Raw genomic sequence first — 15,694 nt, forward strand, 5'->3', positions numbered from 1 at the left:
TTTTTGCCAATAAGACAGAGCATTTATTTGTTGAGATTTGAAGTTGCCATTTGTTTGACCATTCTGATACATATTCAAGGTCTTTTTGATGTGACATGTGATGTGACACCCAGGAAAATATGGCCTACTTCACTTAATCCTCCAAGGAAAATTTGAAGGCAAACAAGGTCCAGGCAGAAAAATATCATGGCTTCAAAATCTAAGGAACTGCTTTGGACAAAACTCAGCAGCACTTTTTTGTGCAGCTGTTGATAAAAATAGGGTTGCCAACATGATCACCAATGTCCAATGACGGATATGGCACAAGAAGAAGAAGTTGAGCTCGTATATCATGGCTTATTCATTAATTGCTAAGAAAAAGCAATAATTTAGCACTGAGGACCCCAATGTTTGTGTGCTAGAAGCCATATTTGGATAATATGGCACCATAGATCAGGAGACAAATGAAGCCTTCACTGCAGCCAAAGGCTTCTGGACTGAGGGTAGCAGAGACATAGCTAGAAAAGGAAGGTGATAGTGAAATAAATGGAGGTTCTGTCCATCTGCAGGAAATGGTCTGAAAGCAAAGAAGAATGGGAACAAATTTGGTATGGTGGGAAAAGCCACCAAAAGGAAGATTGAGTGGAAAATCAGCCTGGAAAAATCTCATTAATGCATCTCTGTGGGAATAGGGTTATCAGATTCCTGGCAAAGGGAGGACTGTGTTCTTTTTGTCCTCTGTCCAGCAAATGTAGGCTTAAAATATTTCTCTGCATTTTTGACTATTTTTTGGAGATTGGGGGACGGTTGTGATGTTTATACAATAATCGTCATTGTGTTCTATACATTGACTTCTATATAGTGTGACTTTGTAGATTGTCTGCTTCTTTCCCATGTCTGCTGACGGTCTTGAAATCTGAGATTTATGTTGCTATATTTATTTCCCTGTTTCCAGCAGTCAGCTTCATTCTAGCCCTTCAAATCTATGATCACTGTAGTTTGTGGGTCAATGACTCGACCTACAATTCTATGGTGAAAAAGCAAATCTTGTCACTATATCACCTTACATCGATCATAAGTTCTTAACAATAAAGATTTTTTGGAAAAATACTGAAAAAGAACTGAAAAACTAGTCTTTCTTCTGTTGAAAAAAATTCATGTACTGTACCTGGAGACCTAAGTACATTTTTGGCAAATGTCTGTGGAGATTTTCAGTCATCCAGGTCATGGTTGTCCCAAAGGTGCTTTTTCAAGAAGCAACTGGTTAGGGTTTTTCTGGTTTTTCTTCTGAAGACCTGAAGAAGCTTCTTGGATGAGAAGCGAAACTTCTTCAAAGAAAAACGAGAAAGTCCAGTTGCTCCTTGAAAAAGTACATTTTTGGCAGTGTTTTTGCTGTATTTTTTGTTGTGAATGCGAAGTTTATCCTTTTCTTTCTGTTTATCCTCCTTTCCCATTGTCTGTATCCTCCTTTGTGTGTTATCTGGTAACTCTATACAGGAGATGCAAGTGAGCGACTCAGGAAAAAGTATTCCTTAAGTATTCCATTTAGAAAGTATTCCATTTAGGACGACAACTGGAACTGGAGTTTCTGTCACTAAGCTATGCAGTTGCAAAATGCAACAGCACATGATCGCATTGTTTAGTGACCGCAATATCTGCAGTCCCGTTGCTCTCGTTAAACAGGGATCACGGGTCATGAAGTGCCAATTTCCAACAACCAAAGCAGGCTGCAGTCAATAAATGGCTGTATCAGATGGGAAAGGGAACAAGGAGGTGCACAAGTGGCAGGGAAGGCATGGCGCAAGCATGGTGGGGTTTGGGTGACTGTGAGAGAGTGAGTGAGAGAGGGTTGAATTGCAGCACCTGCTTCGTCAGTTGCTCCATGCCCTGTAGAACCCTTTAGTTGAATGATTGCAATCCATGTTCTGCAAACAACTATTATAGCCCATCTATGCTGTTGGAAGTATTTCATGTATCTTTTATGCACCTTCTATCCAGGTGTGTGTGTCCCCAATCCTCAGGCTGTGGCCTACTGTTAGGCTGTGGACCGTTCAGAACCAGGTTGTGAAAGTGGTGAGTGAACATGTGCACGTAGCTCCATTAGTGTGAGTACTGGGCGTGCACACTTGTGCATGAAGCTCCATTTGCGTAAGCGGCAGGTACACGCGCCCATTGCTTGTGCAAATGAAGTTGTGTGCAATGACACGTGCGCCTGCCATTCACACAGAACATCCCCTCTTCCCCTCCCCCTCCTGACTGCCAAGCCAGAGAGGTTGAGGACTGCTGTTCTAAGGTTTTCCACACTGGAAGACAACACAATAGATTTTCTTGAGACACACTGTGATTTCTGGACCATTTTGAAGGCATTCTGTCTGTTAGAAATGTGCTTCTTTTAAAAAATGCAACCAGCATTTTACATTTTCAGAATATTTATCACACTTGTACCTCCCATATTACATTACTATTTTAAAACTCTTCACAAAAATACTACATTTGACAATATTTTAATGCATTGGAATAATTCCAATAGTCCAAGCGGCAGTTTATTTCACTTATCAGTACAAAGAAGGAAAAGGGGGGAGAGTAATCAAACAATGTAGATTTTTTCAGTGAAGAATTCCTAGATGAAATTATAGGGCTATAAAAATGCCCCACAAATACCTTTTTGTCCTGTATAAAGCAGGTTCCAGTTCAAGTAGGAGATTTTGAGACACTACACTTTCTTCTTAGGAAATTCTTACTATCATTCAGTGCATTGCATAATTTATCACCTGATTAAAGCATCTGGGACAGTTTGTATCCCAAATGAACAGTAATGAAGATTTGGTTGCCCAAACATTAAGTACTTTTTGTCGGACAATTCAGGTGTTATTTTGATCTAAGATCTATTTCTCAGTTTAAGGTATTTTTTAAATAATACAAAAACAAACATGTGGGCAAACTATTTACAAATCTCCTAGCTGAAGTAAATTGTCTACAGCAGGATCTCCAGTGCTTGAGGACGGTTGCGTCTTCTCTTGCATTGGCTGTTATTAAAACAATATAAAACCTGTCCTCTTGTCATTTTGACGTAGTACAGGTAGCCCTCAACTTACAACAATTCATTTAGTGACAGTTCAAAGTGACAACGGTAATGAAAAAAGTGGCTTCTGACCATTTTTCACACTTATGACCATTGCAACATCCCCATGGTCATGTGATCAAAATTCAGACCCATGTCCACTGACTCATTTTTATGACAGTTACAGTGTCCTGGGGTCACATTTTGTGGGATTTCTGACAGTCAAAGTCAATAGGAAAACCAGATTCACTTAACAACCATGTCACTAAACAACGTCAGTGATTTCACTTAACAACTGTGGCAGGAAAAGTCATAAAATGGGGCAAAATTCACTTAACAAATGTCTCACTTAGCAACATAAATTTTGGGCTCAATTGTGGTTGTAAGTCAAGGACTCTCTGTAATGTCTGGGGCCCTAAATGATGCAACTTGCCATTAAGGATCCTGGCTAAGTGATATTTCAAAACCAGCAAGAATGAATATTCTCTGTATCAGTGTCGATCACAAATCTTCTTCGCTTATCTTCTCAAATACACAATCATCTTCATTTGATCTACTACTGTGTAGCCATTTTCTTGACTTAAAACCAGAATGAAATATCTGTAGAGAATAAAAAAATATGATCCATTAACCAAAAAATAAAAGTATTGGGAGAAAAAAAAGTGCTACCAAATTTATGATTAAGAGAAAGAATTTCACGTTGAGCTTAAGTTTAAATTTAAACTAATAAAGAAAAAAAGAACTTTCAGGGGTCTGATCCAGCAAATGCTGTATGGCTATCACTGCAGCAAGTAAATTTAAGCATGGCAAACAATATCATATTATACTAAAAAGATAATAATATCCATCTAACAATAAAGTGTATTTGTTCTTGTGTTTCAAGTAACCCCTTTTGGCATTTAGGCACTAAAGAAGAAAGAATTGTAGATGGAAAAAAACTTGTGATGCTATTGGAAATTTGAAGCAGTTTGATTTGAGTCAGCAAATGCCCTAATAAATTCAGCCCCTACGTTTCATTAGCAATGAAGTCCCACAGACTATTTGTAGTAATCTTGTGAGGCAAATATTTTAAATTTGGGGATTGCACTGGTGTCCACAGAATCTTTGTGGCTGCCCAGTGAATTATGATCTGCAATAGGCTACTTTTGAATGTTCCATTCCCTCACTAAACATACATACTTCAACTAAATGTGTCTGAATGGTCAAACACTTGGCAACTCCAAATCTCGACCAACAAATGCTTACACATTGGTAAAAAAAATCAGTACACCAAATACAAGCTAGGCAGATATATCCTCATTGATGATCTTCACTCTGTCAAGGACCTTGGAGTACCCATATCAAATGACCTAAGCACTGAGCTCACTGTAACAGCATTGCCAAAAAGGCATTAAGAGTTGTAAATCTAATCTTACGAAGCTTCTCCTCTGGAAATACTGAATTGCTAACTAGAGCATAGTGCTAACTAGCACTTTTGCTAGACCAATACTCGAATACAGCTCATCAGTCTGGAATCTGCACTGTATATCGGACATTAATACAATTCAGCGAATCCAGAAATATTTCACAAGAAGAGTACTCCTGCTTGCAACAGAATACCCTATATCACCAGGCTTGAAATTTTGGGTTTGGACAACCTTGAATTACACTGCCTATGGTTGGACTTAAGCATAGTATACAAAATTATCTGCTACAATGTCCTACCAGTCAATGACTACTTCAGCTTCAACCGCAACAATACAAGAGCACACAACAGATGTAATGTAAACCACTCCAAACCTGATTGCAGAAAGTACGACTTCAGCAACAGAGTGGTCAATGCCTAGAATACACTACCTGACTCTGTTATTACATCCTCTAACCCCCACTCCCTTAACCTCAAACTATCCACTGTGGACCTCATCCCATTCCTAAGAGGTCTGTAAGGGGCGTGCACAATGGTGCCTACCGTTCCTGTCATATTGTCCCCATTTATTTGTACCTATTTCCTGTATCCTTACTCATGTTTATACTTATACCTATTATCTTGTAAGCGATTGACAAATAGAATAAATTAAATAAATAAATAAAAATGTACTCCCTTCTTTATTGCATTAACCCCACTGACTCTTGGGAAGACAGTTGTATCACCACTGTTAATAGCCATGGGAAAGAGCTCTCTTGCTATTCTCAACCAGTGATCCTTATCAAGATTGAGAAATTGTGACTTTTTCTCCATGATTTGCCCATGGTTAATAATCTGCCCAACAGGAATATTGAGGTTGCTTGGCTAAGCACTGCTAAACTGGGGATATCAGGGGTGGGATTCTACCAGTTCGGACCAGTTCTACAGAACCAGTTGTTAAGATTCTGTGCAGTTCGGAGAATCGTGCCACTGGCTGGCCCCTCCCCTCCCTTCCTGTCACATTTCTTGCTTTCTAGCTAATCTAAATCACTGTTGTACTGCTTTGCCTTCACCCAAAAGGCTTCCCTGAGGCCCAGTCAGGAGTGGTATTCAGGGGATTGGAGGGTGACGGAGAAGTGACCTGAGGGCAGAGCTGAACCTTCCTTAGGACTGAAGCTTCTATTTTTCAGTACAGACTCAGTCAGCAGATTGCAGAAAGGTAGATCTGGGGGGTGAATCTGTGATTCTGCAAGCAACTCAATCTGCTTTGCCTGATTTTGGGTAAAAGTTGCTCTCTTTTTTTATTAAAAATTCAATACTTACATAAATATTTACAATATTTACATACAAGCCACACCCACCCAGTCACATGACCACCAAGCCATACCCACAAATTAGGCCATGCCCACAGAACCGGTTGTCAAGAAATTTGAATCCCACCCCTAGGGGATATCCATATTTACTTTAAGTCATTGTCATCAGAAAAGATAGAAATCCAATGGCTAGTTTATACACACTCCGGTTTGTGATGTAGCATAATGTATGACCTCATAACAGTGATTTATTAAACTAATTAAGGTCAAAATTAGCCATGAGTTGATGCAATTTATAACGCTAGATGATGAGGCTCACTAATAGCTTCAAACTTCCAAGCATAATTGTCATCTCAAAACCTCCCCTACTCAACCCAGTCTTTTTACCACCCAAATTATGTAATTTAATTTACAAACCTGACTTGGACGGATGCTTACTTTCTTAGCTGTGTCTAATTCTGGATGCTCAATCTGCTAAATTGATAGGTTAAATGAGAAAACAAAAACACCATTACACAAATAGGAAACACAGGTAGCCAGAATGTTCCGTCAAGTTTATTTCCTTGAGCAGAGTTCTTTCAAGATGGCTGGACCCCCACCTTGAGTATTATGTCCAGTTCTCCGCATCATTACAGTTTTAGAGAAATTAAAACGGGGTCTGAGCAGGGGAATGAAAATGACCAAAGGACTTTGTTTTAGTCTCTGATCATAAATGAAGGAGCTAAGAATGTTTTTGAGAAAACAAAAACAAAAACAGATGAACTTAGAATAACTTTGTTACTTTAAATTACTCATTTCATTGCATTTTGATCCTCTAGCAATGATAGATATTTGAAAAGATGACATATAGAAGGTCAAGATCAATTTTACATCCTTCTAAAATACTGTTTTTCAGTATCAGGAACTTTAAGATGAATGGACGCTGGTTAGGAATTGAAGTCCACACATCTTAAAGAAGCTGGGGTTCAGATATACTACTCTAGAGTAGCAGTTCTTAGCTAGGGGGGGTGTCTTATGGCTACCTGGGAGCCTTGGATATTTCAAGGGGGCCACAGACATAAATCATGTAACTGGGACCATGGCCTGTGCCAAGGGGACCAGTGAAAAGCAAAATATATTACACTGCAAATACTGTCAGAATAGAATATACATGCATTCTATTTTCAGGCCAAATGGGTAAGTGCTAATCTTTTTTTTACTAATAATGGGATCGAGACCGGAAGGGGAGAGGGGTGCAGGAGAGAAATGAATTGGAAAGGGGCCATCTGGAGGAAAAAAGTTCAGAAGCACTGTTATAGAGAACAGTTATAATAAAAATAAATTACAGGAAAACTGGTTCTAACTGAATGATAGGATTTTTTCCCCCAACAGTTCAATAGTGCATGGATTATCCGGAGATGTATATGCTGCCTTTAACTGAATGAGATTGAAGAAGTAACTGTAAAGGTTGCTTTTATACTGGTAACAACCATCATTGCTCTAAGAACTTCTTACGGCAACAGCATTCATGGACCAATTAAAGAAAGGTGTGTGTAATCATTTGCTTTTTCTTTCATTTTGTTACCACTACATAGAAGATGGTTGTGGCTAGGGGTCAGAGAGAAGGCTAAAATTACTTTGAATTAAAAAATTATTACACAAACAATACATCATTCTTTCTACCATGAGGTATTGTTGGGGTGGAGGTTTCACAATCATATCAGGACCACGTTTAAAAAAAAAGAGTTGAGCAGAACCAAGAAGCGGAGAGTACCAGGCGAAATGAATTAATAAAACGCAATTAATATGGCTCGACATGTTTTCCCCTTCTAACACAGCAGCCTTTTTCTCCTTGTAGCCAGTCAACGCTGGACTGAGAGAAACGGCATCAGCAAATGAGAGGGGAGGGTTTGGATGTCAGCCAGAAAACCAGCCAGGTGCAACACCAGAAGGCCTAGACCAGGGGTGTCCAACCTTGGCAATTTTAAGACTTGCGGACTTCAACTCCCAGAGTTCCTCAGCCAGCTTTGCTTAAAATTGCCAAGGTTGGACACCCCTGGCCTAGACGCTGAAGAAAGGAGCCTTCAGTGACTGGCACACTGCACCTGGTAGGACAATGTGAACCAGGGCGCTTGTAAAAAGGAGCTTTCAGAGACTGGCAGGCTGCACCTGATAGGACCGTATGAACCAGGGCACTTGTAAAAAAAAAGACTGACTGACCTCCCACCCTACCTGAGCTCCATATCCAGGATTTAGTGCACTGCTGAGTTACTTCTCCCCAGTGGTGGCATGCTACCAATTCAGACCAGTTTGGCCAAACCGGTAATAAAAAAAAGCCAAAGATCAGCTGAGAGGAGGAAAAAAAATCTTCCACAATCATCTGAGAGGAAAAGAAGAGAAAAGCACAGGATTGGCTCTCCTACCCAGCCCTGCGCTTTTCTCTTCTTTATCCTCTCAGCTGATTGGCCCTGCAGGTCTCAGCTGGTGTGGGGAAAGCTGCTGGCGTTAGGCAAAGCACGCCCGCCAAGCCACGCCCACCTAACCGGTGGTAAAACAATTTGAATCCCACCACTGCTTCTCCCCTACTTCCTTGTTTCACCAAAAGAGAGCTGAGCACTCAAATGGAAAGCAGGAAAGCAGAGGAGGACAAAGGGGGAACTTGATGATTTTGCAATCCCCTGATTTTGGCGGGAGAATGAGAAAACAGGTGATGGGATTCAAACTTCCAGAGCCAGCTGGAAGCCATAGCATTGCCAATAAAAATGCCAGTTTTGTTCTGATATCAAATAATCAATGCAGAGCCAGGAAAATATCGCCTCAGCACTTGAAAGTATCCAGTGCTATATCATCACACAAGTTCAGAGCACATTTGGAACAAAATCCATATGTGGAGATGCCCCTTTTTACTGAGTCTTACCTCTTAGAAACATAGAATATTCTGGCAAGAAAGCCACAAGAAAACCACGGATATACACACAGTAGTCATCACACTGCATTACAACTTAGTGCTAACAACTTAACATCCATGTTCAATGAAGTAAGATTGTCAACTTTGCTCACCATCTCTTGATCGTTCTTGGTTGTTGTCATCAGCTGCTCTGATATAATCTTTTTTAAGCAACTGCTCAGAAGAAATGCCTATAAAGATGGAATTAAGTTTTCATGAAACGTCTTTTTTTTATTGAATTCCTTTTTATAATTTATATTCGTCTCAGCCTATGATATATCTGAAGATGGTAGTGAATTGAAAACACACCTCCCCAAATGATAAACATTATTTTAAAAAACCGCAAAACCCAGCTTTCTAACTTGTGAGCCAAGAGTTACCAATTACAGGTAAAAACCAATCTTCCCTTCTATCTATACAGCACAAAAAAAGCCAAAATCCAAAAACACAGAAGAGAGATCAGAGTAGATTTTCCAGGAAATTAAACATGGGAGGAAAAAAATAAAACCCTATTTAGATGATATTGTTTAATTCACTGGGCAAGCATTTATTCCCAAATAAACGCACTGCACATTCACCTGTTTTCCACATAGTTCTCTCTTCAATGAATGGATGTCTTACTCCTCCAGTTCATCAGTAATATGATAATTTCAATTCATAGGTAATTATTTGGAGAAAAAAGATGATCATTAATCAAAAACATTATTTAAAAAAAAATCCCAGCTGATGTTTACATATTCTGGATTGGTTGCTAAATGTGACATCGTATGTTATTTTTTCTCTCCAATGTATTAAACTAGCATATGATCTGAACCCTACCAAACCCATCCTGAAGTGAACCCTGTCTCTTGTAACCAGTTAAAGAAAGGGGGAAGAGATGTAACTCAGAGGCAAAACATATCTTTGTTTGTAAAATATTTAGTTAATTAGGAAAGAGGATTTGCTGAATCCTTATTTGGATCAATATTAACAGGAATGTGTACCTGGGCTGCAAAAGATTAATAACCCTGATATTTATCATATAATAATCTTTTATATGAACCTAAACAAACCTGCTTTGTATTGAAGACAATCCATTTCCACTTATCGGATTCATTGTACTCGATTCTGAGTTCCAAGAATTGATCAAGTCCATGGCCTAAAATGGATCCCTGAATAGTCAAAAGGGAGAAGAATATCAAGAACAACAAAAGCCATATAACAGTATATCCTAAATTCTTCCATCCAGACTGTGTACTTCTTTTTCTAGGGAAAAGTCACTTCTGCAAATCAAGAAAAAAGAACAAGGCTTGGATAGGCTGTGTAGAACAACAGAGATATATAATGTTAAGATGTCAGATAGAAAATGGAGAGAATAAATAATAAAAGAAAACAACTCCTGACCATCTAAAATCAGTATTTGCAGACTGTTAAAACCTAGGTATTGTGATCCTGAAAAAAATGCCTTTTCTTGAATTTAGCAAGGATATTTTGCAAGGAATGGACTGGAAGGATCATGTTTCTATTTCGTAGAGTCCAGATTTACCTTCCATCACCAGGCAGTTCCAAGTTTGAATAAAATATCAAATATAGAAAAATATCTTCTTGGCTAGAGGCTTATGATACTACAAGATTCTATCAAGAACTCCATCAGGTACACATTTTAAAGAATGAGGATAAACTGCAAAATTTTGAAAACCAGGTGTCCTTTTTCAGATCCTTTTATAAAATACCGTATATATTGTAGACATGCACGTATAGCCAACAGTTAAACATCATGATTAATTGATGGGTTCCTGAGTTGCTTGCTGTCTTCTTCTTGGGCTGTGATTAGATCACCACATTAACCAAGAGGCCTTTGTAAAGATAAAGACAAGAAAAGGGACAGATTCTGCTAGCCACCAACAAAAGATAAGACTGTTAATGCTTGCCTGGGAATCTTTTTCTTTCTGCAATAAAAAAAAGGCAGGGGCCATTCACTCTGGTTTGTCCTCAGGCAGTTCCTTCTGCAGAGACCTGGAGGGATTAATACACCGCTGCCCTGAAGGTGGGATTTTGAGGAAGGAAAAGAGAATTCCTGGAAGGATTCATGAGCTAGATGAATACCTGGTTTGTGGACTGGAGATTTTACCACATCTGCTCTAGCTTTTTTGGAATATAGGTAGTCCTCAACCACGATTGGGACCTGAATTTCAATTACTAAGCAAGATGGTTATGGAGTGAGTCATAACTGATTTTGCCATGATTTTTTTTTTATTTGCCATGATTGTTAAATAAATTATTGCAGTTGTTCAGTGAATTATGCACTCATTAAGCAAATCCAGCTTTCACCGTTGACGTTGTTGGTTGGAAGTTGGTTGGGAAGTTTTCAAATAATGATCACATGACCTTGGGATACTGCAATTTTTGTAAAAATATATGTTGGCTGCCAAGTGCCCTATTTTTGATCATGTGACCACAGGGATGCTGTGATGGTTGCAAGTGTGACTAGTTGTAAGTCACTTTTTCCATGCCATTGTAACTTTGAATGGTAATTGTCATGCCCTTGTTGGAGTCTGATTCTGAGGGGGAGATTGAGCAGCTGACAGGAAGTGGGAGTATGGCTCCGGTTACTGTGGAAGAAACAGGGGAAGGGCACAGTCCGACTGGGCATTCAGAGGAAGATCCAGGGCCACCCCCTCTTTATCCTAGGGCACACAGGGAGGAACGGAGAAGGGAGCAACATGGCTTATGGGAGAAAAAAGGGCCCTGATCCCTTTCATTAGTTACAGCTGGGAGAACAGGATATAAGAAGGGCGTTTGCACACAACACCTTGCTGGAAGCAAAGCGTGCATTATTTTTGTCGAGGCTTATCTGGGTTTTGGCATCCTCCCAACTTTGTGTGCTTCATTATCTTTTGGAAGTCTGCAATTTATTATCCTGGCCTGTCATGTTAATTACTTCAGTGTGGTTTGTGTTGGTTTTTTTAATTTCTAATTTATCTGTACTTTGGGTTTGGACTGCATTTCTTTCCTTTGTAGACTGTTTTTGGAAGAGTTTGCTCTCCAGCCGAGGATAACTGGATATTGGGGGCCAAGTTGGAGGTATTAAAGGGAACTTATCTACTTTTGTGACTTTGTTATTTTTGTGCCACACCCCGGGTCATCAAAGTCATTACACAAATAATTGTAAGTTGAGCCCAGGGATGCTTCATGTCTGCTACTGAGATGTTTATATGTTTCAAGAAATACCAGCTTCTGTTACTCCATGTGAGTACCAGAAATCATAACACACGTTTGGAGCTTATAGTTTGAAGCTTATAGCCTAAATATCGGGGGGGGGGGGGGGGGGGGGGGGGGGGGGGGGGGGGGGGGGGGGGGGGGGGGGGGGGGGGGGGGGGGGGGGGGGGGGGGGACTACCCAGAAGAAGAAGAAAACACTTGGGAGAAACATGTCAATCTCCCATTTCCATCCTATTCTTCTAATCTATATTAAAAAGCTTGTATATTTTTGTTCCCTTTACAAGCAGCCTATAGCACAGGGATTCAAAACATTTTGGTACCAATGGATATGTTGGTGTTTTGAAAGCATGTTACAAAATGGCTGCCCTCTGAAAACAAGCTGATGAAGTAATTTCCCGCCAAATCCTCTAACCTCTAGTATCTCAACTTATCTCCATTTTTGAGGGCCGCTGTGTATGTTTCCAAAGCAAGCACTGAATTGTATCCCTTCTGACTTTTATTTCCAAGAATGCCTAGGCAGTTTATGCAGGGCTCGTCCTCATTCTTGAAAATAAAGATTCTTGAGGATAGTTATTTGCCTGTTTTCCATTTCTTTATTTATTTGGGAGGGGATAATAAATATTTTTTTAAAAATCAGAGGGAGCCTAGCCAGTGCCAGCAGGTAGTTCAAAGGTTACATTAGTGTCATAGGGATCAGGTTGGGGGCCTGGGTTATAAATGACATTTCCTAATAGTCTTTCCCAACTTGGTAGTCTCAATGTGTTTGAAATACAACTCCAAATTTCCAGGCTTTCAGAGAGTTGCAATTTCAGGATAATATCAATTTGTCCTAAGGTATGGTCAGTGAAGATTGTCCTAATATATGATCAATGATGGCATACAATGATTGCACAAATAGCTTCTTACCAGATGTTCAGGATGTAGCAAATACATGCACACACAATCTATGTATGGGCTATGTGTTATTGTTCACAGTCCTATTTATATAAAGCAGGAATATTAATGCACATAAGAGGACTTCTGGAGGACGTGCAACAACAACAGCAGCAACAATCAACCCCCTCAGAAAATAACCCTTAAACAAGTACTTGACAGATACAAAGTTATACAAAAGGTACTTACAAGAAATGTGACTTGCCAGCACCTTATTCTGTTGATTTTGAAATTGACCTCTTTGATCTGATTGCTAGGCAACTTTATGCAGCAGCTAATCTCATTATTTCCCACGTGAATAGTAGCAGTGCAACCAAGTTCAGGGTAGTCACAGGAACAAGGAACAAGTTGTATATATCCATAATGCTGGCTCTCTCGAACCAGCTCTAAAAACTGTGCAAGAGAAACGGCAACTAGAGGAGAGCAGTAGGTTACACATAACATCTGTAAAAGTGTGCAACACAATCAACTTCACAAGGATCTAGATGGCTCCAAAGTCCTTTGTTATCACACAATATGACCAAGGGCCATCTAACTGAAGAGTACAGGATTCAATGCAGTGGTTCAATACAAATGAAAATACAAATGCCAAATGTTATATGGGAATGTAAAATTGATGAGAAAAATCTGCATTCCAGGAGCAGCCCACCAAAATATATTTCATTCTCTGGGTAGGTAACTTACATCAGACATTACTTTTCTACATCTTCCTGATGTTAAGGACTCTCCTTGACAGTTATATACTATAGTTTATAGTGAACTATAGTTATCATTGGGAATAGTTCTAAATGTCTGAAATTCACCCACATATTCTATAAAAGTCTACAAAAATAAGTCTTATTTTCTTATAATATATGATTTGCAATCTATAATCTGGCTGGGTATATCTATGTTCCAGTTCTTCCGAAAGTGTAGTCCCAGTTTAGCTTGAGCTAGTACCTAAGTTTGCTTCTCTTCTGTATTTTATAGCATTTGCTTTTTTGAGTATATACTAGGAAACGGAATAGTGGAAGAATACCACTATTCATAAATAGGGAACTGAAGCTGATCAGAAGGCTGGATTCACCTGGGCCCAAGAAAGTTTGGTACAAGACTATATAAGGGAAAACTCCAATCTCTGTATAGGAGCCATTCTCCCTCTGGCAACCTTATTGTCCTCTTCCTGCACAAATAAGTTTGCATCTCTTCCAAAAATAAGGGCATGACAATGACACACAAAACCAATCCAGCTGGTGCTGCCACAGAAGCAATGACCAAAAGGCAGTGCTTCCAATAGATTGGAATCTATTCCCATTTTTAATATAATAATTTATAATTTTAACTATTAGCCTAGGCATTTTATAAAAATTAACAGACATCAAAAAGGAATGGTTTGCATACACTCTATATTCTGCACTCTCATTTATTTCTTGTAAGTTTCTCCTTTCTTTTGATTAGGAAAAAAAATGGAAAGAGATGCTCATAAATTTCAGTGTATGCATTTGTTTATTTGAGTGGGGGAATGAATTATAAATAAATTATGAACATCAAGGCACTGATGTAAAGATGGATGAAAGCCTAGCTATCCTTTCAATATAATTAAATGCAGTTCTGGCCCAGACCCCTGCACGAATATATAAATTCCAGTTGCAAGAAGAAAACAAAACTCGGCTTCCAAACATGAATCCAATTATACCAAATATACTCTAATTATTCCAACCCCAAAGGACATGTGTGTTTTCTTAAATAGCCTTCTTTTCAGTTTTCAGATCATTTGCAATTTGAGGAAGCTTCACAGAAAAGCATTTGCATGCTGAGTATCTTTTACAAGTCTTCAGTTTAATTAGTTCTGAAAGAGAGGGGAAGAATCTGGTGGGGCTTCAATAACAGAAGAAGGAATCACTCAACTTCACTGGAACTATGGGGAGATTCGGGATATGGGGATAGGGATATTAAGGGGAAATATTTCTGCCCTAAGAGAAGGGTGCTTGATAATGTTACAGCTAACTTGACAAATAAAATGGAAACATTCTTCCTAGTAAACTTCATTGTGATATTTGTTAGATGCACTTAAATCTTGCAAAAAAATAAATAAACTGAGAACAGTTAAATAATTTGGATATAATGGCAGTTTTATCTGTAATATTCTAGAAATACATACAGTAGCTTCTATGAACCGAATATCTGTGCATCCACTTTCAAAAACATGGATGGCTGTTTATTATAACGAGTACCCTAACTACTGTTGCATGACAGTATTTCACTGTATTGAACGAACATCTCAGCTGGGAGATCAAGAATGAGGTGACCTAGAAATGTAGTAAACACAGCCATAAATATCATCAGCATCATGCTCAAACCTGCCACTGATGATTTGATGCAAATAGCAACAATTCTCAGTGGCTGATTCCTCTCCATACAGTTTGATATGAGAAGAACAACTTAATCCAATGATGGTGAACTTATGACATGCATGTCAAAGGTGACATGCCACAATATTTTGGGTGCCATGCCAGATTCACCAAAACCTGATAACTATTCTCAAAAGAGTATCCTATGTTTTGTCAGAAACTGCAGAAAGAGTTGTACAAGGATGGGATGTGCTTTTACTCCAGGCCCTCTGGAAGTTGCAGGAGAGGACCATGCTCTCATGCAGCTCCAGACCGTCCCAAAAGCTGTGGAGGCCATGGAAGATCCTTCTACAAAGCTGTTTCAAGAACTTTGTGTGACCTGGAGCAGCCTCAGGTGCTCCAAGTCCCATAGGGACCTGTCAACACAAAGAGGACATCATCCGAAGGTAAGTAGCGTGTGGCAGATCCTGGGGAGCACTGGGCTGTTGAGGCAAGATTCATGAGCCTTGAGGAATGACACAAAATAGCCTTTAGAGTGACAATGGTGGCCCCAGGTCTGAGGTCAAGG

General features: G+C 39.3%; 1 protein-coding gene across 6 annotated transcripts in view; it reads right to left on the bottom strand.

The window, feature by feature from the left end:
• Positions 1–2,467: 2,467 nt before the first annotated feature.
• Positions 2,468–15,694, bottom strand: part of SNX31 (sorting nexin 31) — a 30,910-nt gene continuing 17,683 nt past the window's right edge. For 2 of the 6 annotated variants that reach the window (XM_087962059.1, XM_087962055.1), the window contains 5 exons: positions 12,986–13,189; positions 9,716–9,814; positions 8,777–8,854; positions 6,155–6,211; positions 2,468–3,640 (listed from right to left, as the gene is read on the bottom strand). In XM_087962059.1, coding sequence (XP_087818185.1) covers positions 3,542–3,640; positions 6,155–6,211; positions 8,777–8,854; positions 9,716–9,814; positions 12,986–13,189 — 537 coding nt within the window. In that variant the 3' untranslated portion in view covers positions 2,468–3,541. The remainder of the gene's footprint in view (positions 3,641–6,154; positions 6,212–8,776; positions 8,855–9,715; positions 9,815–12,985; positions 13,190–15,694) is intronic. The other 4 variants (XM_087962058.1, XM_087962056.1, XM_087962057.1 and 1 more) reach the window with 4 other exon arrangements.

The sequence above is a fragment of the Notechis scutatus genome, chromosome 3 (assembly GCF_049901735.1).
Source record: "Notechis scutatus isolate UNSWTSFEM ecotype Mainland chromosome 3, rNotScu1.2, whole genome shotgun sequence".
Classification (NCBI taxonomy): domain Eukaryota; kingdom Metazoa; phylum Chordata; class Lepidosauria; order Squamata; family Elapidae; genus Notechis; species Notechis scutatus.